Below are 20309 nucleotides of genomic sequence, written 5' to 3'. Positions count from 1 at the left end.
AGCAGTGATGTCTATACCCTGCCTGCCCTCTACTAGCTAATATAATGTGAGACATCCGATCCAGGTGACCTGTTCAGAGTCATTTATCATGTATACACCCAAATCAATTATTGCAGTGTAGTGAAGGGTGCTTGTGTTACACAACACACAGGCTATGGAGTGATCGGTATGCTAGGCTCTGTGGTGGCTGAGAGGGTTAGAGATGGAGGAAGAAAGAGAATAAGCAGTATTGTCCAAATCTCAAATCAAACCCACGTGTGCAAACATGACTAAGGACTTTATTAACCAAATCATTTTCCCTGTAATATCCACAAATAAAAGTGATCTCTTTTATATATATTCACATTGTATAATTTTCATAGTGTGACAAAATTCTCTTTTGGATTTTCCAGCCATTCCTGTAAATTGTCATAGATCAGTCCCCATGCAGTCATTGGAAAGGTTGAAGAATGTAGTAACAATCTATCTGAGTAGATTGAGTCGAAGGCATGGACAGACAGGTTCAGCTTTAATGCAGTTATTTTCCTTGGCTCCTCTCATTATTGAAAAACCGCCAGCTATCCAATCATCGATTTGATCACACTGCGACAAACAAAATAAATAAATGAAGAAAGCAATATCCTCCCGCAGAGTGCTCCAGAGTCCTCCTCCTCTTCTTCTTCTTGTTTTTAGACATTTTTACATTTTTATATATAATAATAATAATGACTATAATTATCATTGATATAAATTCAATAGTATTTTTCTTCGTCAAATTTAAATACATTATTTTGGCAATTTTCATATGGTGTTTAGAATAAAAGACTACTCAAATAGAAAATAAAACGGAGAAATCAGAGAGCCAGAAGAGGAAAGAAGGGAGCAAGAACAAAATAATAAAAGAAAGGAATAGAGAAGAGAAGGAACGAAAGAAAGCAAGAGAAAGAAATACAGAAAGAATCAAAGTAACGCATCCACTTGGAGTCAGAAATATATATTAGTCGTTGTTGAAAAGTGTCCAACATCATCATTGTTCCGTGCCAGCTCTCTGCAGTACAGTTTACAGTCTAAGTCCCGGAGTGTGTAACGTAACTCCTTGTGTTATACCAGTGTGTAGGACTTTGCGTAGGGGTTGTTGCTCTGTTTTAAGTGTCCTCTGGAGTCTAGCAGGGACTCCTGTGAGCTGCTGAGCTTGGCAGCCGGGGCCTGGGCCAGGTCTCCGGTGGCCTCACGGCCAGTGGGCTCACGCTGGGGAAGGGTGGAGGCAGTCCCTGGCTGCCACTGCTGCACCTCCCTGGATGTGGGCACCTCCATGGGTGTGGGTTCCAGGAGCGGGGGCCGTTTCAGTGTGCGGCTCTTCTGGGGCTCCAAACACGCCTGACCCAACGCACCTGTCTCCCCTCCTCCTCCTTCTCTTCCTCCGTTGCCACCATTGGACCCCCGGCCTCCCGATGCAGAGCCACGGTTTAACAGGAAGTCCATTCGTAGGTACGGGGGCAGGTGCACCAGCTCTCCTCCTGAGGGATGAGACCAGAGAGGTGGTTACAGGGGTACCCAGTCAGGAAGGTTAAAGGGTCATCCAGTCAGGACTGTTAGAGGGGTACCCAGTCAGGAAGGTTAAAGGGTACCAGTCTGGAAGGTTAAAGGGGTACCCAGTCAGGAAGGTTAAAGGGGTACCCAGTCAGGAAGGTTAGAGGGGTACCCAGGCAGGAAGGTTAAAGGGGTACCCAGGCAGGAAGGTTAAAGGGGTACCTAGTCAGGAAGGTTAGAGGGGTACCCAGTCAGGAAGGTTTAAAGGGATACCCAGTCAGGAAGGTTAAAGGGGTACCCAGTCAGGAAGGTTAGAGGGGTACCCAGTCAGGAAGGTTAAAGGGGTACCCAGGCATGAAGGTTAAAGGGGTACCAGTCAGGAAGGTTAAAGGGGTACCCAGTCAGGAAGGTTAAAGGGGTACCAGTCAGGAAGGTTAAAGGGGTACCCAGGCAGGAAGGTTAAAGGGGTACCAGTCAGGAAGGTTAAAGGAGTACCAGTCAGGAAGGTTAAAGGGGTACCCAGTCAGGAAGGTTAAAGGGGTACCCAGGCAGGAAGGTTAAAGGGGTACCCAGTCAGGAAGATTAGAGGGGTACCCAGTCAGGAAGGTTAAAGGGGTACCCAGGCAGGAAGGTTAAAGGGGTACCCAGTCAGGAAGATTAGAGGGGTGCACTCACTACATACTGAGCTGGGAGGACAGTTCTCAATGTCAGCATTACTTGATTACTTTCTATTCGTTATTTTCTATTCCATATGGGTATTTTCATACGGTATCTACTTACTGTCAGGATATATGGCATTTGATAGGAAATCAAATGAGTTGAGGAAATACGATTTGAGTTTGGATAATGTAATGTAATCTTTCGTATTGAGTTGGAAGGATACAGATTCTATAAGGGTTTCAGGACGATATCATTTTTCATGGCTTGATGACGGGATTTATTATCCTTTGATATTGCTGCATTAACCTGTCAGATTCATATTCAAATCACCTTTCCATTTCTTCAGGACTATTACGTCAAACAGCCCTGCACTGCCCACTCTCAAACTCTCCTCATCTGTACCTGGGGTTAACTGAAGCAGAAAGGTGCTTCAAATCTCATTCGGAGACAGAATCTTTGCTGTCCAGGAGCCAGAATAAACCAAGCCTGTGATGTAACCCAAGTCTACATTTAGTTAATGACACTGCAGCACTTTAAAAGACTTGGGCGTCTCTACACAGTATTCCCCCATGCAAACAGTGAGTGAATCACTGGACACGGTTCAGTGGATGATGATACAATCACGTCTGCTGTAAATGTATCTCGTCCACTGAATAAACTACGTATTTAATTTAGGAAATTAGCTCCACACAAAGACGTGTCCAGTAGCCAGAGATGTCTGAGTCGTACTGAAGATTTTACACTTGATTAGGAGTGGTGGGGAGACGTGTACTCTTCCATTACTGTTCTAATGGATGTCTTCAATATTAATCTTTCAGAGGCCACAGAGATCAGCAGGCTTCAGTGACTGGCCTTTTCAATGCCAAATCACTGACCCCCACCACCACCGCCGCCACCATCACCACCTCGTCACACAGAGGAGGACCGGCTCGTCTATGTAGATTGTATCCTACATGTGACCTTAGTGACTGAATTCCAGAGTTCATGGGGAGCATGCATAATTTACTGTTTATATTACAGGCTTTATTAAAACAAGTAAAGATGATAAATGGTGACCAGCTTTAATTGAATTAAATATAGATTTAAGCTTTTCTTTGGGAGCTCATTAGGAATTTACTTAGCTGAAATCCATCAGGCCGTGAGTTTCAGTACGAGGGTAATGGCACAACTTGTATCAGCTACACAATAATGATTGCCAGCCGTGCAATAAGTCTCTAGCTGGGGGGTTTGATGAACAGTGCCTTCAGAAAGCATTCAGACTCTGACTTTTTCCACATTTTGTTACGTTTCAGCCTTATTTTAAAATGGATTAAAAAATAATAATCCTCAGCAACCTACACACAATATCCCATAATGGCAAAGAGTAAACAGGTTATTAGAATTTTCTCTTATATTTTTTTCATTTTTACTTATTTACATAAGTATTCGGACCCTTTGCTATGAGACTTGAAATTGAGCTCAGGTGAATCCTGTTTCCATTGATCATCCTTGAGATGTTTCTACAACTTCATTGGAGTCCACCTGTGGTAAATTCAACTGATTGGACATGATTTGGAAAGGCACACACCTGTCTATACAGTGGCAAGAAAAAGTATGTGAACCCTTTGGAATTACCTGGATTTCTGCATAAATTTGACTTAAAATTAGATCTGATCTTCATCTAAGTCACAACAACAGTCTGTTTAAACTAATGACACACAAATTATTGTATTTTTCTTGTCTATATTGAATACATCATTTAAACATTTACAGTGTAGTTTGGAAAAAGTATGTGAACCCCTAGGCTAATGACTTGAGATTGGAGATGTTGGTTAGAGCAGCCCTGCCCTATAAAAAAACTAATTTGAGTTTTGCTATTCACAAGAAGCATTGCCTGATGTGAACCATGCCTCGAACAAAAGATATCTCAGAAGACCCAAGATTAAGAATTGTTGACTTACATAAAGCTGGAAAGGGTTACAAAAGTAACTCTAAAAGCCATGATGTTCATCAGTCCACGCTAAGACAAATTGTCTATAAATGGAGAAAGCTCAGTACTGTTGCTACTCTCCCTAGCAGTGGCCGTCCTGCAAAAATGACTGCAAGAGCACAGCACAGAATGCTCAATGAGGTTAAGAAGACTCTTAGACTGTCAGCTAAAGACAAAGAAATCTCTGGAACATGCTAACATCTCTGTTGACAAGTCTACGATACTTAAACACTAAACAAGAATGGTGTTCATGGGAGGACGCAAAAGAGCACCTGGATGTTCTACAGCGCTACTGGCAAAATATTCTGTGTACAGATTAAATTAAAGTTGACTTGTTTGGAAGGAACACACAGCACTATGTGTGGAGAAAAAAAGGCACAGCACATCAACATCAAAACTTTATCCCAACTGTAAAGTATGGTGAACAGGACAATGACTCAAAACACAGAAGTAAATCAACAACAGAATGGCTTAAACAGAAGAAAATACGCCTTCTGGAGTGGCCCAGTCAAAGTCCTGACCAACCCGATTGAGATGCTGTGGCATGACCTCAAGAGAGAAGTACACACCAAACACCCCAAGAATATTGCTGAACTGAAACAATTTTGTAAAGAGGAATGTTCCAAAATTCCTTCTGCAGGTCTGATCCGCAACTACAGAAAACGTTTGGTTGAGGTTATTGCTGCCAAAGGAGGGCCAACCAGTTATTAAAACCAAGGGTTAACATACTTTTCCCACCCTACACTGTGAATGTTTACATGGTGTGTTCAATAAAGACATGAAAACCTACAATTGTTTGTGTGTTATTAGTTTAAGCAGACTGTGTTTGTCTATTGTTGTGACTTAGATGAAGATCAGATCAAATTTTATGACCAATTTATACAGAAGACCAGGTAATTCCAAAAGGTTCAAATACTTGTTCTACCACTGTACAAGGTCCAACAGTTGCCAGTGCATGTCAGAGCAAAAACCAAGCCATTAGGTCGAAGGAAATGTCCTGTAGAGCTCCGAGACAGGATTGTGTCGAGGCAAAAATCTGGGGAAGGGTATCAACACATTTATGGGGAAGGGAACCAAAACATTTCTGCAGCATGTAAGGTCCCCAAGAAATCAGTGGCCTCCATCCTTCTTAAATGGAAGAAGTTTGGAAACACCAAGACTCTTCCTAGAGCTAGCTGCCCGGCCAAATGGAACAATTGGGGGAGAAGGGCACTGGTCAGGGAGGTGACCAAGACACCGAGCTCTACAGTACCTCTGTGGAGACGGGAGAACCTTCCAGAAGGACAACCATCTCTGCAGCACTCCACCAATCAGGCCTTTATGATAGAGTGGCCAGACGGAAGCAACTCCTCAGTAAAAGGCACATGACAGCCCACTTGGTGTTTGCCAAAAGGCACCTTAAGAGTTTCAGACCGTGAGAAACAAGATTCTCTGTTCTGATGAAACCAAGATTGAACTCTTTGGCCTGAATGCCAAGCGTCATGTCTGGAGGAAACCTGGCACCATCCCTATGGTGAAGAATGGTGGTGGCAGAATCATGCTGTGGGGATGTTTTTCAGCATCAGGGACTAGGAGACTAAGTACAGAGAGATCCTTGATGAAAACCTGCTCCAAAGCGCTCAGGACCTCAGACTGGGGTGAGGGTTCACCTTCTAACAGGACAACGACTCTAAGCACACAGCCAAGACAACGCAGGAGTGGCTTCTGGACAAGTCTCTGAGTAGCCCAGCCAGAGCCCGGACTTGAACCCGATCTAACATCTCTGGAGTGACCTGAAAATATCTGTGCAGCAATGCTCCCCATCCAACCTGACAGAGCTTGAGAGGATCTGCAGAGAAGAATGGCACTCCTGTATTTGGGGAGTTTCTCCCAATCTTTTTTATATATATATATAAATGAGCAAAATAACAGTTTTTGCTTTGTCATTATGGGGTAATGTGTGTAGATTGATGAGGAAAAATAACAATTTAATACATTTTAGAATAAAGCTGTAACCTAACAAAATGTGGAAAAAGTCAAAGGGTCTGAATACTTTCCAAAGGCACTCTATATGAGTGTTTTAACATTCTGTGTGACCAAGTCAATCTGTGCTGCTGGGGAAGGAGCTGTTCTCATTTTATGTAATCTGTCCTTCTAATGAGCTTCCACAGCTATCCACACACTAGTAAACAGACAGACACATCGCGCGAACACACATGCACACACCCCCACACACAAACACACAAATACACATAGACACTTTCGCTTGTTTAAAGGCCCATGACACAAGAAACAGTGTTGCAGTAAATGTTTATGAGCTGAGAACCTCAAGATCTTCCTCTATAATTGGCTTCCTACAGTAATTGTACAGGACAGACTGTTTATGAGATGTCACACGGATCACTGCCCAATGTTTCCATCCAGCTTGCTCCAATGACTATGGTCACACACTCACATGAAGAAATGAGCTTGCCAAATCCCACACGTAGTGGACGCACTTAATGTCAAAGTCATGACCCCAGGTTGACCCAGTGTATCAGTACCAGGTGTGTGATTGTGATTGAAATGTGTCAGAGTAACAGGAGAGAGGGCTGTCCCCTCCTCCGTGTCACTGTGTGACTGACAGAGGAGGTCACAGGGTCAACTCAGGGCAAAGGTACATTACTACAGAGGGGGGAGGGGGGGGGGGGGGCAGTGGGCCACTGTCAGACAGACAGACAGACAGACAGACAGATATCCATCAAGCACTTCTGTATGCCATCACTATTGTATGCCAGCATCGACATGTCTGTTTTATAATGAAAATATAGCCTTTTTTTCTTGAGGATTCTGATGCTACTATGTGACACTCAGTGGGCAAAAACACCATAAAAATGAACTCTGTTCAAACTAACATGGGTGAATTCCACACTGTGTGCAACAACAGAGCTGGCTGATGCTATACCAGACTGGCAACAACGGTCTTCAACAGGGACTTATTGTAGAAACTTGTAAAGTGTGTCTACCCAGCTCCCGCTGGATGAAAGTGACACCAGGGTTAGCACGACGCTACAACAGGCTCTGTGTCTGAAATACTGATATCGCACTGAACATCTCCATTGTGGCAGTAAAGGGCTGTTTTGTATTGACAGACAATAGCTTTAGATTGGCTTGACAGATAGCCTCTACTTGCCCTCAGCTGACGGTTTAAGCCTCCCGCTGGCTGATGACTGTGGGCAGCTGGCTCGTGTACGCACCATGAAAACATAATGAGGGACGGAAACTCAAGACCCAGCTCAGATAGCCAAAACCTGTCTACCTTGTCTAACTCAGCCCAACCTAGATCCTGCCATCTGACAACATCCACACCAAGCTAGTCTTCATGCACCCATCCCAGACTGAAAACATGGCAGGCCAGGACTTGCTAAATGTACTATATACAATCTGTGTGTGTGTGCGTATTTTTTACAAAAAGTTTTTGAAAAATGTGCATTTCCTCATGTCTATGTATTTCAACCCATTCTGGTTGGTCTGTCCACAAGCTGCGCCAGACCAATAGGAATAGGAGTTGAGTAGCAGCAGGTCATATGAGGCCAACCTGGGGGAGAACAGTATCAGACAGACAGGCAGACGGATAGACTGACAGACGGACGGACGGACAGACAGACAGACAGATAGACAGACAGATCCTCCATGTGCAGAAATTGCTGCAGAGCACTGAAGATGAATACAGCACTGTGAGAGGGGTATTACGGGGTGTTTAATGGTGTTTGTACTTCATCAAGCGTTAACAGCATTCCTGAGGTGTTATCTGAGGATGTGTACCTTATGATCATGATCATTATTTTGCAATAGGCATTTTGTAATATGCTGTGTTAAATTAAAGCTATGAAACTTTGAACTTTGAACAGGCCTAGAGAGCTGTGGAAGTTATAGTAGTAATGCAGTGGTCCAAGGTCTAATTGGGGCAGAACACTTAACTCAAGTTGTCAAGGGCTTGATGAGTAGAATCAGGTATGCTTGTCCAGGGCCACAACAAAAATATGTACTGTTGGGGGTACTGGAGGACCGGAGGTAGAAAACACTGATCTAGAGTAATGAGGAAAATAATGAAGTTTCAATGAGGTTTGAACTGTACTGTGCATGTGTGTTCTGTATACCCGGTCTGTGGGCCTTGGGTGCTGCCATGTTCATAACCCGGCTGACGTCCTGAGGCTTGGGCGGGGAGGCGGTGAACCTGCAGATGCCTGACTCGGACGGCGTGCTGGACGTCAGGCTGTCTGTGTAGTCATTGGTGCCGGCAGTCATTTGCTCTGAGGAGGTGTCGGAGATGAAGCATTCTGTGATGGTGAACTTGGCGTGCCGTAGGTGCTCCTCCATCTTGGCGTGCTCGTAGGCTCGGGCCAGCTCCTCGTACGTGGACGACGCGCTCTCTGTCGACACCATGCTGCTCCGCGCGCGGTCTGCGTAGTCACACACACACACACACACACACACACACACACACAGAGAGAGACAAAGAAGCAACATCCATTATAGTACATGCATATAGCTTACATTTCCTAAGATATATAGGAAATATCTTAAAACATACCGTGAGCACTCTGACCCTTCCACGTACAGTAGTAGTGGTCTCCCCTTTGCTGCAGACTAATGTTGTATGTGAGACATAGGGTCAGTCCAGTACCTGTGTCCTGCGATGGGCTGACGCTGTAGCTATCGCTCTCCTTGTCCACAGAGCCGGTGGCGCGCGGTGTGGGCAGTCTCCAGTCTGTGCTCAGAGTGTGGGAGGAGGTGGGTGGTTGGGGGGGGTTCAGGGTCCACTGGCTGGCGTATCGGTTCCTGCTGGCTGCAGGGCCCGCTTTGGCAGTGCGGCGTGCTGTGGGGTCTGGGGGTGAAAGGGCCAAGGTCATTACTGATGAGAGGCCTAGGCAGTGTCGGAATTGGCACCCTATCCCCTATGTAGTGCACTACTTTTGACCAGGGTCCCAATGGAATAGGGTGCCATTTCATACATACCACTGAAGTGCTACTAGACAGTAAATAGCATACATTGAGTATTAATTTTCTGTGTATCAAATTACAGAGACATCTATTGATCAATAATAATTAATAGTTTTGAAACTATCCTAACCTTTCACAGTAGATATAATATTCCCCCAAGAAAAAATTGTATCATATTCGTCTGACCCAGACATTTAACCTACTGTGCTATGCATCAATGGCACCAAATCAGAATGTCCCTTTAGAACGGCCATGATTAGATCCGGCCTGGAGAAGCCAGAGAAGAATAGCAGTGGTAATAGTAGTAGGTCAGAGTGGAGTAATTCCATCAGTGGGCTGGAGACTTGAGCACCAGGCAGTGTTTTCCCAACACTCTGGATAGATATGGCTGAGTCAGCAGATAAGGTTTAGGCCCACAATGCTGCCCGGCCAGCCTCAATGAGCCCAATCAGGTGAGCTGTCAGGTGGAGCCAGATGCCTCTCCTCTCTTCATCAGTTCAGCTCCACTGAAGCTCAGCAGCAACAGAGCCTCCATAAGCCACTGTGCAGCCACTGGCTTGGCTCACACTGCTCTGGGCTGTGGGCTATGTGAGTGCATCTGAGGGTTGTAACTATGATAAGCTGAAAATTCTAGTTTGCTTAAAATGGATTTGAGATCAGGGTATGTGAATACCTGGAGGTTTATTGTTAGAGCTGTTGTTAATAAAAACTAGAGTCTAAACACTGATTGGAGGACTGGGGTCCAGTTACAGGCACCTGAGAGATAAATAAATATGTACAATGATTTAAAGTTACAGCAGATGCTTGGATTGAATTTAACTATATCAGAAAATATGAGTATTGAGAGAGAGCATTCTCTTATTTCACATAACTACAAACAAATAAACAGTAATGAATTACCCCTATTCTTCCAGGGGATGACAGAGTAAAGGTGGTGAGGGGTGGGATATAGAGGTGATTAAATGGGTTAAGCTCTTACTGGTTCCAGGCCGGGCATCGGAGACGTCCACCAGTGGGCCGGTGGCCTGCGACAGGGACTGGTAGTGGACTGTGTGCGTGACAGTGGACGACTTCTGTTTGGACGTCTCCCCAAAGTCATTATCTGTCAGCAGCACCGTCGACCTGTCGTCTGAGAGACAGAAAACAGGGAGGAAGACAATGAGTTCTTAGAAAAGACGATCAAATATAACGTGCAAGGGATAAACTGGCGTGGCAGACTTGTCTCACCGATAGTCTCCATAGTATCTCTCTCTTCGATGAGCAGCTGGGCTCGGGGGATGTCGATGTGCATTCTCATGGCTTGCTGCTTGTTCGATGTGTCTGGTGTCCGTGTGTTTTTACTAGGAGATAGAAATGTTAGTTAGGGGCTTTTGTTGTATTGTTTGTAAGTTTTCTGTCATAGTTTTAAAGTAACTGTCCAGTGAGAATCTCACTTTTAAAAGTTCATATTATGTTAACTCATACCAAGATTGAAAAACAGCTTCTATCTCAAGGCCATCAGATTGTTAAACAGCCATCACTAGCACAGAGAGGCGGCTGCCTACCCACAGACTAGATATCAATGTCCACTTTAATAAATGGAACACTAGTCACTTTAATAACGCCACTTTAAGAATGTATAGATATCTCGCATTACTTATCTCATATGTATATACTGTATACTGTATCCTACACTATCTATTCTTTACTATCTATTCTTTACTATCTATTCTTTACTATCTATTCTTTACTATCTATTGCATCTTAGCCGCTCTGTCACTGCTCATCCATTATTTTATATTTACTAGATTGTGTGTATTAGGTTTTGTTGTGGAATTTGTTAGACATTAGGTTTTGTTGTGGAATTTGTTAGACATTAGGTTTTGTTGTGGAATTTGTTAGACATTAGGTTTTGTTGTGGAATTTGTTAGACATTAGGTTTTGTTGTGGAATTTGTTAGACATTAGGTTTTGTTGTGGAATTTGTTAGACATTAGGTTTTGTTGTGGAATTTGTTAGATATTAGGTTTTGTTGTGGAATTTGTTAGATATTAGGTTTTGTTGTGGAATTTGTTAGATATTAGGTTTTGTTGTGGAATTTGTTAGACATTAGGTTTTGTTGTGGAATTTGTTAGACATTAGGTTTTGTTGTGGAATTTGTTAGACATTAGGTTTTGTTGTGGAATTTGTTAGATATTAGGTTTTGTTGTGGAATTTGTTAGATATTAGGTTTTGTTGTGGAATTTGTTAGATATTAGGTTTTGTTGTGGAATTTGTTAGACATTAGGTTTTGTTGTGGAATTTGTTAGACATTAGGTTTTGTTGTGGAATTTGTTAGACATTAGGTTTTGTTGTGGAATTTGTTAGACATTAGGTTTTGTTGTGGAATTTGTTAGATATTAGGTTTTGTTGTGGAACTGTTAGACATTAGGTTTTGTTGTGGAATTTGTTAGACATTAGGTTTTGTTGTGGAATTTGTTAGACATTAGGTTTTGTTGTGGAATTTGTTAGATATTAGGTTTTGTTGTGGAATTGTTAGATATTACCTGTTAGATACTGCTGCACTGTCGGATCTAGAAGCAGAAGCATTTCGCTACACTCACAATAACATCTGCTAACCATGTGTATGAGACCAATAACATCTGCTAACCATGTGTATGAGACCAATAACATCTGCTAACCATGTGTATGAGACCAATAACATCTGCTAACCATGCGTATGAGACCAATAACATCTGCTAACCATGTGTATGCGACCAATAACATCTGCTAACCATGTGTATGCGACCAATAACATCTGCTAACCATGTGTATGAGACCAATAACATCTGCTAACCATGTGTATGAGACCAATAACATCTGCTAACCATGTGTATGCGACCAATAACATCTGCTAACCATGTGTATGCGACCAATAACATCTGCTAACCATGTGTATGAGACCAATAACATCTGCTAACCATGTGTATGAGACCAATAACATCTGCTAACCATGTGTATGCGACCAATAACATCTGCTAACCATGCGTATGAGACCAATAACATCTGCTAACCATGCGTATGAGACCAATAACATCTGCTAACCATGTGTATGAGACCAATAACATCTGCTAACCATGCGTATGAGACCAATAACATCTGCTAACCATGTGTATGAGACCAATAACATCTGCTAACCATGCGTATGAGACCAATAACATCTGCTAACCATGTGTATGAGACCAATAACATCTGCTAACCATGCGTATGAGACCAATAACATCTGCTAACCATGTGTATGTGACCAATAACATCTGCTAACCATGTGTATGAGACCAATAACATCTGATAACCATGTGTATGAGACCAATAACATCTGCTAACCATGTGTATGAGACCAATAACATCTGCTAACCATGTGTATGAGACCAATAACATCTGCTAAACATGCGTATGAGACCAATAACATCTGCTAACCATGTGTATGCGACCAATAACATTTGATTTGATTTGTTGACTCGTCCTATACTCGTATTTGTGGCCAAAGCATAAATTGACCACAAAAACCCTACCTCAGACTGAAAAATACATTTTATTTCCTAATAGAGTATGATGTCATACTCCTGAGGAGGATGAGCTGGCCAATAATCGGTCTAATCGGTATATACACACACCATTCCGTTGTTGGGGTACGCCCACACCATTCCAACACAAAAAAGCTGCTTTTTAACACACTAATTACATTTTTTTTTTATATGAAAACACTGGACAGTTACTTTAAAGTATTTTATGATTCCTATCTGTAGTTATATTCCTCTTCACGTACCTCATCAGCATTTCTGCCAGGCTTTTTGCATCTGTGAAGTCAGCATACAATAAGTTAGTAACAATGCAGAGTTGTGGTTGGCAAAATATAACATATTACAATCATAGGCACCAAGCCAATTTCCTAGATGTGCAAAACTAGAACATTAGAGTGTTGGCAAATTAATAGTGGAACACTAGATCTGATCAGACCGTTCTACGGTGTTAGCTAAACTCACAGCCTCTTAATTACATAATGAAAGTCAATAGTCACAAACTCACAATTCTATTCTGCTCAAGTTAATTAATCCTCACTCTCTTGAGCATAAATCTCTAAAAAGTGCTTGTGTGTTATTGTTTGCCTTGTTTCTATTGTGTGTGTGTGGGTGCGTGTGCATGTGAGTGTCTTTAGGTTCTGACTCACCGCGTAGCCTCTTGAGCCTCTGCTCCCTCCTCCTCCTCTTCAGCACCATCAGGAGGATGAAGACCATGACAGCAGCCACCAGGATACAGGTGATGGTCACCATCATCTTCAGCCCCTCGTTGCCTGACATGTTGTCTGTGATGGGGTCCACTGTCTTCAACAGAGGAGGGATAGTACCTGCGGGGAGAGTAACCATCCCGAGTATTAGGCATGACTATTTATCACCAGGGCTGGGACTTGGGAGGACTAAGAATCGTAGTCAAATATGTTTCTTTGGAAGGACTTCTTTTGTAAATGAAACTATCGTGGTTTAGGAAACGATATTGTCATCCTAGAGGACCACTGAACTGAACTCACTTCCATCGGCGTTGAGCGTGGCGAATGTGATTTTCTTCTCGGCGAAGCCAGCGCTGTTGACCACCTTCATCTGCAGCTCGTACCAGGTGGCTTCCGCCAGGTCGTACAGGATGTAGCTCTTGGTTAGTGAGGTGCGCTGGGCCATGGTCCACATTGCCGTGTCCACCGGACGGTACTCCAGGGTGAATGAGGTGATTGGGCAGCCGCCATTGTTCCACCCAATTAGATTGAGCCTGACCCGGGTGGAATTGATGCTGGCAAACAGCTCGTGTTCTTTGGCAAACTGGGGCTCTGGAAAAAAAGAGGGGTGAAGAGACCAGATGAAGACTTTTAAGGATGCCAGTAACATTTTATTCATGAACCAAATCAGGTCACAATAATTGAGCAAGTTCAAGGAATTGCTTGGTAAATTCTTTAGATAGGACTTGAGTTAGAGTCAGTTCTAAGGGGACAGTGGTGGGGTGGAGATGCTATAGAGCAGAGATGATGGGGGTGGGGGCCACAAAAAAGTTGCTTGCAGGTCTGCGTACCCACATGTGCATCCCCCCACCCACACCCCCCTAATTCTACTCATTTTGACATTGGACGTGGGGAAACATTTGTTGTTTTACAGTTTGCCATAGGGTGGAGAGAAATGTTTGCAGTTTTTAATATGATACCTGAGTGAGACTGACAAACAAAATCAATGGGGCCGGTAATTCATCCATGATTACTAAGTTTAGATTGCTGGCCGCTAGACTAACTTAGAGACTCTACTTACAGCCCATCCCTGCAATAGAGACTCTATCTATAGTCCATCCCTGCAATAGAGACTCTACCTATAGCCCATCCCTCCTATAAAGACTCTACCTATAGTCCATCCCTGCAATAGAGACTCTACCTATAGCCCATCCCTCCTATAAAGACTCTACCTATAGCCCATGCCTGCAATAGAGACTCTACCTATAGCCCATCCCTGCAATAGAGATTCTACCTATAGCCCATCCCTGCTATAGAGACTCTACCTATAGCCCACCCCTGCTATAAAGACTCTACCTATAGCCCATCCCTGCTATAGAGACTCTACCTATAGCCCACCCCTGCTATAAAGACTCTACCTATAGCCCATCCCTGCAATAGAGACTCTACTTACAGCCCATCCCTGCAATAGAGACTCTACCTATAGCCCACCCCTGCAATAGAGACTCTACCTATAGCCCACCCCTGCAATAGAGACTCTACCTATGGCCCACCCCTGCTATAAAGACTCTACCTATAGTCCATCCCTGCAATAGAGATTCTACCTATAGCCCATCCCTGCTATAGAGACTCTACCTATAGCCCATCCCTGCTATAAAGACTCTACCTATAGTCCATCCCTGCAATAGAGACTCTACCTATGGCCCATCCCTGCAATAGAGACTCTACCTATAGCCCATCCCTGCTATAAAGACTATACCTATAGCCCACCCCTGCTATAAAGACTCTACCTATAGCCCACCCCTGCTATAAAGACTCTACCTATAGCCCATCCCTGCAATAGAGACTCTACCTATAGCCCACCCCTGCAATAGAGACTCTACCTATAGCCCACCCCTGCAATAGAGAATCTACCTATGGCCCATCCCTGCAATAGAGACTCTACCTATGGCCCACCCCTGCTATAAAGACTCTACCTATAGTCCATCCCTGCAATAGAGATTCTACCTATAGCCCATTCCTGCTATAGAGACTCTACCTATAGCCCACCCCTGCTATAAAGACTCTACCTATAGTCCATCCCTGCAATAGAGACTCTACCTATAGCCCATCCCTGCAATAGAGACTCTACCTGTAGCCCATCCCTGCTGTAGAGACTCTACCTATAGCCCATCCCTTCTATAGAGACTCTACCTATAGCCCATCCCTGCTATAGAGACTCTACTTACAGCCCATCCCTGCTATAAAGACTCTACCTTTTCCGTGTGTTTTTGCTTCAATGATCTCACTGATGCGTCCGGGGCCCACTCCATTCTGAGCAGTCAGGGTGAACTTGTACCAAGTGCCACACTTCAGGTTCTCCAGACGGTACGAGCGCTCGCTAGGGCTGATGGGAAAGCTGCCCCACTGCTCACTGTTGTCCTCTGAGTACTGCAGGATGTAGCCTAGAGAGAGAGAGAGAGAGAGAGAGAGTGAGAGAGAGCATAACTATAAAATATCTCCCAACACACTCCAAGTGAATCTAATAACCTAATAACTACATTACCCAGATAATCTCTCACAGTGCTGGCACAGCAGAGGGGAAGTATTTGAGCTTAGGCATGGCCTAAATACTTATAAACAGGCCAATGAAACTGATTAACATTAAATGTAACATAAGGCAGGACAACAGCACATGATCATAGCCAATATTTACTCTACACAAATAAAAGGAAATAAGGCACTGTATTGGGGTAAGTGCAAGGACTAGACAATATACTATACTTTGACGCATGACATGAAAACAAATACCATAGGAAATCACCCTGGACATCTCTTATGATCTCTGTTAAAAAGCCTGAGAGGCCAGAAGCGCAATGTTGTGTTCCAGTGATGACCAGCTATGATAAATCACCAGTGCTACTCCTTCTGTGATTGGGCTTTCTTCTTGATTGAGTGGTTTAATCTTCCACTTTAACCCACCTAATCTTCTTTGTTCCTTTTTAATCTATTCCCTCTCCACTGTTTTAGCACCCCACTCAGCGCAATTACTAAGCCTGTCTAAGATAATGAGAAGTGGGGGGACTTGTAAGATTATTTTGTTCACCCAATGTCCTAATAGGGTACCAGCCCTGTTACTGAAGTGCCATTGGTGTGTCTTAGTAGTTACCAGTGAATTTTTGAGGTGTCGTTGGAGTGCCCGAATGGAGGTCTACTTTTTCTCTTGTTGAAATGTCATTGGTTAGTGTGTCTGAATGGAGGTCTCCTTTATCTCTTGTTGAAATGTCATTAGCTAGTGGGTGTGAATGGGGATATTTGTCTTGTTGAAGTGTCACTGGGGTATTGGAAAGGAGGTCTATGCCTTGTAGAGGTGTCTCTGCTGTGTCTAAATGGCCTAATGTCACTCACCTCTGATGGAGCTTCCTCCGTTGTCCCCAGGTATCCAGGACAGAGTGATTGATGTGGTGGTTGTCTTGGTAACTGTGAGACGTGGTTGGTCTGGAGGAACTGTAGAACAAAAGGAATGATGTTTCTAACAAAATCCATGACAACAAAGCATCTGTGCTACATCAAACTAGCCACAAAGTGTCCTCAGAAGAGCTAGGTAGAAAGGCCTTTCAATACTGTCCAATACAAATTAGTATTGGACAGTTTTGGACAATTATCCTTGGGCATCTCTCTCTGTCTTACCTTGAACCTGCAGGTTGAGCGTGATCTCATCAGAGCCCCAGTTGTTGCTGGCCACACAGCTGTAGTTCCCAGAGTCCTCTGCTTTCACCGTTCGGATGATGAAGCTACCGTTGCTATGGACACTGCGGCGTCCATCAATCAGAACAGGGGCAGGGGTACCATTGCTGTTGAGAGGTAGAGTTGACCAGATGATGTTCAGTACAGTACGTAAAAACGTGATTACGATTTTGACATACCTGAATTGTGCTGAATCATGTGACAGATAGGCCTTGACCATAGAGATGTATAGAGATCATTACTTGGAAATAACCTGGTTTTGCAATGACATTTGCCATTGAAGGCTTCCATCATTTTAAAGTAGTCAACTGGGTGGGGATTCCTATGGGTTGGGAGCGATCAGCCAATGATCAGAGCATTGTCTTCCTCTTCAAATTGGTTTGCCACCCTAGTTTGTAAATGGATTAAAGCTATATGACTGCCATTTAGTGGCCATAATAAATGAATGACAATATTTGGTTCAAGACTCCAGCACTGCAAATGGCAGTAAGTCACCAATATGAGACTTTTTTCATACATCAAAAGAAGAAGAAAATGTAAATAGCCTCAATGGCGCTGCCAATGATGTCACAGATGCCATAATGGTACAGATACAACGTTGTGATCTCTATACAGCTCTATGGCGTGACTTACTTTCCCTTCAGCCACTTGATGGTGGGGGGTGGATCTCCGACCGCCTTGCAGGGCAGAATGATGTCCTTCATCCAGGGTGTAGTCACTGTTCCGTTGAACGTCAGGATCCTGGCAGGAGCTAGGGGTGTTACACACATGCATCCCTGTGACTTTACCATTCTATTCCAATGGATAACAATGATGAATAATAACAGGATGCAAGCAATATCCTAGATGTCATATCAATCAACATCATACTGCAATCACTAATATTTCAGAAACATCCGTTTTGATTTCCAACGTTCAATAGTTACGCTGTTACACAGGCAGCCCGTACCTTTGGCCCGAGGTTCCACTGTGATGGTCTCACTGCTGTTGCCTCGCCCAGCGGCTGTCACGGCAACCACCCAGATGCTGTACTTCCTGTTGCGGGCCAGGTTTGGCACTCTGTAGAAATACACATCAGGAGAAGCCTCAAACTCACTCATCACCTGGAGAGAGGGAGGGAGAAAGGGAAGGGGGTTACACGTCTATGCATTTATCATACAACTTGAACAGAGGAGTAATCTTCATGAGCTTTCTCTCTCCCTACAGGACTTTCTAATACAGCCCAGAATGGGAGGACTGGAGGCAGTGTTGTAATGGGCACTCAAGGCTGCTGTGAAAGCTGTGTTAATAATAATAGAGCTCCGTACCGTGGGGTGCAGGTTGGAACAGAAGACAATGTACTTCCTGATGATGCCGTTGAGTTTGAGAGGAGGGAGCCAGGACACAAACACCACGGAGCTGGTGGCGGCTGCACTCTTAACCCCCGCTGGAGGCCCAGGGACTAGAGGGAGGAAGGAGGGGCATATTATGTTTAACATACATATATACTGTATATATGAATAGAAACAGTGAAGATGGGCTTATATGGCCTTATTGCAGACAGTTCTGTATTACGTGCATAGCTTGAACTTTTGAGGGAATCATGCTTTGATGCCAATGTGAAAGCAATGATCCACATCTATGCCAAGTGTATCTCAAGCCAGGATTTGTATCTCACCATCTTCCTTGGTCCGGGTGAAGATCTGCTCACTGCGCACCCCATCCCCGGCCCGGGTGAAGGCCAGAACCTGGATGCTGTAGTTGGTGTATTTCTCCAGACCATCCAGTTCCAGAGACGGGTAGGAGGTCGTCACGTTCCTGATCTCTCCCAACTCTGTCAATGTCACATAATGGTTACAAACAACCTTTTATCACTCACTCTCATGCCATATCAAATGAAGTCTATGATCCAGTGTGACAGCATTATGAGAAAAGAACTACAGTGACCACAATAATACAATAAACCTAGAACCAGAGGTGGAATACGTACTCAATTGTCATACATGAGTAAAAGTAAAGATACCGTAATATAAAATGACTCAAGTAAAAGTGAAAGTAACCCAGTAAAATAGTACTTGAGTAAAAGTATAGATACCCCCAAAAACGACTTAAGTAGTATTTTAAAGTATTTTTAATTAAGTACTGTACACCACTGCCTAGGACCACACTGCAAACTACCATACAAGACGATGCACATACACAGAAAGCTACTGTGATTTTTGACCGAGGTAGTATCTGTGATATAATAATCACTGAGTACTGGCAGTAGTGCTCTGTCTGCTGCATCTCCTGTGTCCTTGACTGAGTGTCCTTGTAGACAGAACTGAAGCAGTGACCCACAGTGAGTTACTGCATCTTGTGAATTATTGATGGAGCCCCGAGAGGCTGCAGGCTGGATCCCATCCACAGGGCCTGGGAGCAGAGTGTTAGCTCTGGGTGCTGACCCCTCTCACGCCCCGTGGTACCTCCATCCAAATAACCCACCTCATCTAGAATGAAGCTACTAAACAACTAATTAACTACATTATATACAGAACAGGAACCTGTTTTAAATGGATATGTGTCTATTGAGATATAATACTCATTGGATAGTTGATTTGTAAGTAAATCTAGAAGTAAACTAATTAGAACTAACTTGAATCAACACTGACAGAATGAAATTGAGGAGAAAATGGCAGCGTTGCTGAGATATTGCAAACATTGCACAAGGCACACCCATGATCTAGTGTTGCCTGTTGAGAAAACTAAAAACTAAACCATAGCCTCACCTAGTGGCACAAATCTGTCAAGTACAAGATGAATGGCATGCTACATAGCAGTTAACATAGAAAATGAAAGAATGGGCTAAAACCATTATGATCATAGTGCTCACACCACCAGTGGTCCGCTAAGTATTCTGAGCGCGTGTTAACAAGCCCCTACCTCCGTCTGGCAGGTTGGCCCAGTAGATGACTCTGTAGCCCTGCAGGTTTCCATTGAGGGCCTCTTTGGGCAGGGTCAACCAGGACAGAGAGATTACTTCTGGGGACTTGGCCATGGCCAGGACATTCTCAGGGGGACGCGAGGGGACTGTCAAGGGACAGGAGGGGAACCGAAGTTAGGACATGTGTAGACAATGGTACACTGAACAAAAATATATATGCAACATGTAAGGTGTTGGTCCCATGTTTCATGAGCTGAAAAAAAAATAAAAATAAAATGTTCCATATGGACAAAAAGCTTATTTCTCTCAAATGTTGTGCAAAAATGTGTTTATATCCCTGTTAGTGAGCATTTCTCCTTT

At 43.7% G+C, this 20309-nt stretch overlaps 1 protein-coding gene across 2 annotated transcripts in view; it reads right to left on the bottom strand.

Moving 5' to 3' along the window:
- Nucleotides 1–258: 258 nt before the first annotated feature.
- The window catches only part of dscamb (Down syndrome cell adhesion molecule b), a 126987-nt gene continuing 106936 nt past the window's right edge, over nt 259–20309 (bottom strand). The window contains exons 18-33 of one of the 2 annotated variants that reach the window (XM_036961246.1): nt 19949–20095; nt 18705–18860; nt 18355–18488; nt 17997–18150; nt 17681–17798; nt 16991–17154; nt 16709–16807; nt 15577–15765; nt 13643–13933; nt 13286–13462; nt 12884–12914; nt 10328–10440; nt 10080–10229; nt 8691–8984; nt 8257–8559; nt 259–1496 (exon numbers count right to left, since the gene is read on the bottom strand). In XM_036961246.1, the coding sequence (XP_036817141.1) occupies nt 1081–1496; nt 8257–8559; nt 8691–8984; nt 10080–10229; nt 10328–10440; nt 12884–12914; nt 13286–13462; nt 13643–13933; nt 15577–15765; nt 16709–16807; nt 16991–17154; nt 17681–17798; nt 17997–18150; nt 18355–18488; nt 18705–18860; nt 19949–20095 (2936 nt within the window). In that variant the 3' untranslated portion in view covers nt 259–1080. The remainder of the gene's footprint in view (nt 1497–8256; nt 8560–8690; nt 8985–10079; nt 10230–10327; nt 10441–12883; nt 12915–13285; nt 13463–13642; nt 13934–15576; nt 15766–16708; nt 16808–16990; nt 17155–17680; nt 17799–17996; nt 18151–18354; nt 18489–18704; nt 18861–19948; nt 20096–20309) is intronic. The other variant, XM_036961247.1, reaches the window with a different exon arrangement.

The sequence above is a fragment of the Oncorhynchus mykiss genome, chromosome 24 (assembly GCF_013265735.2).
Source record: "Oncorhynchus mykiss isolate Arlee chromosome 24, USDA_OmykA_1.1, whole genome shotgun sequence".
In the NCBI taxonomy this organism is placed as follows: Eukaryota; Metazoa; Chordata; class Actinopteri; order Salmoniformes; family Salmonidae; genus Oncorhynchus; species Oncorhynchus mykiss.
This window is presented reverse-complemented; position numbering and strand designations above follow the sequence as displayed.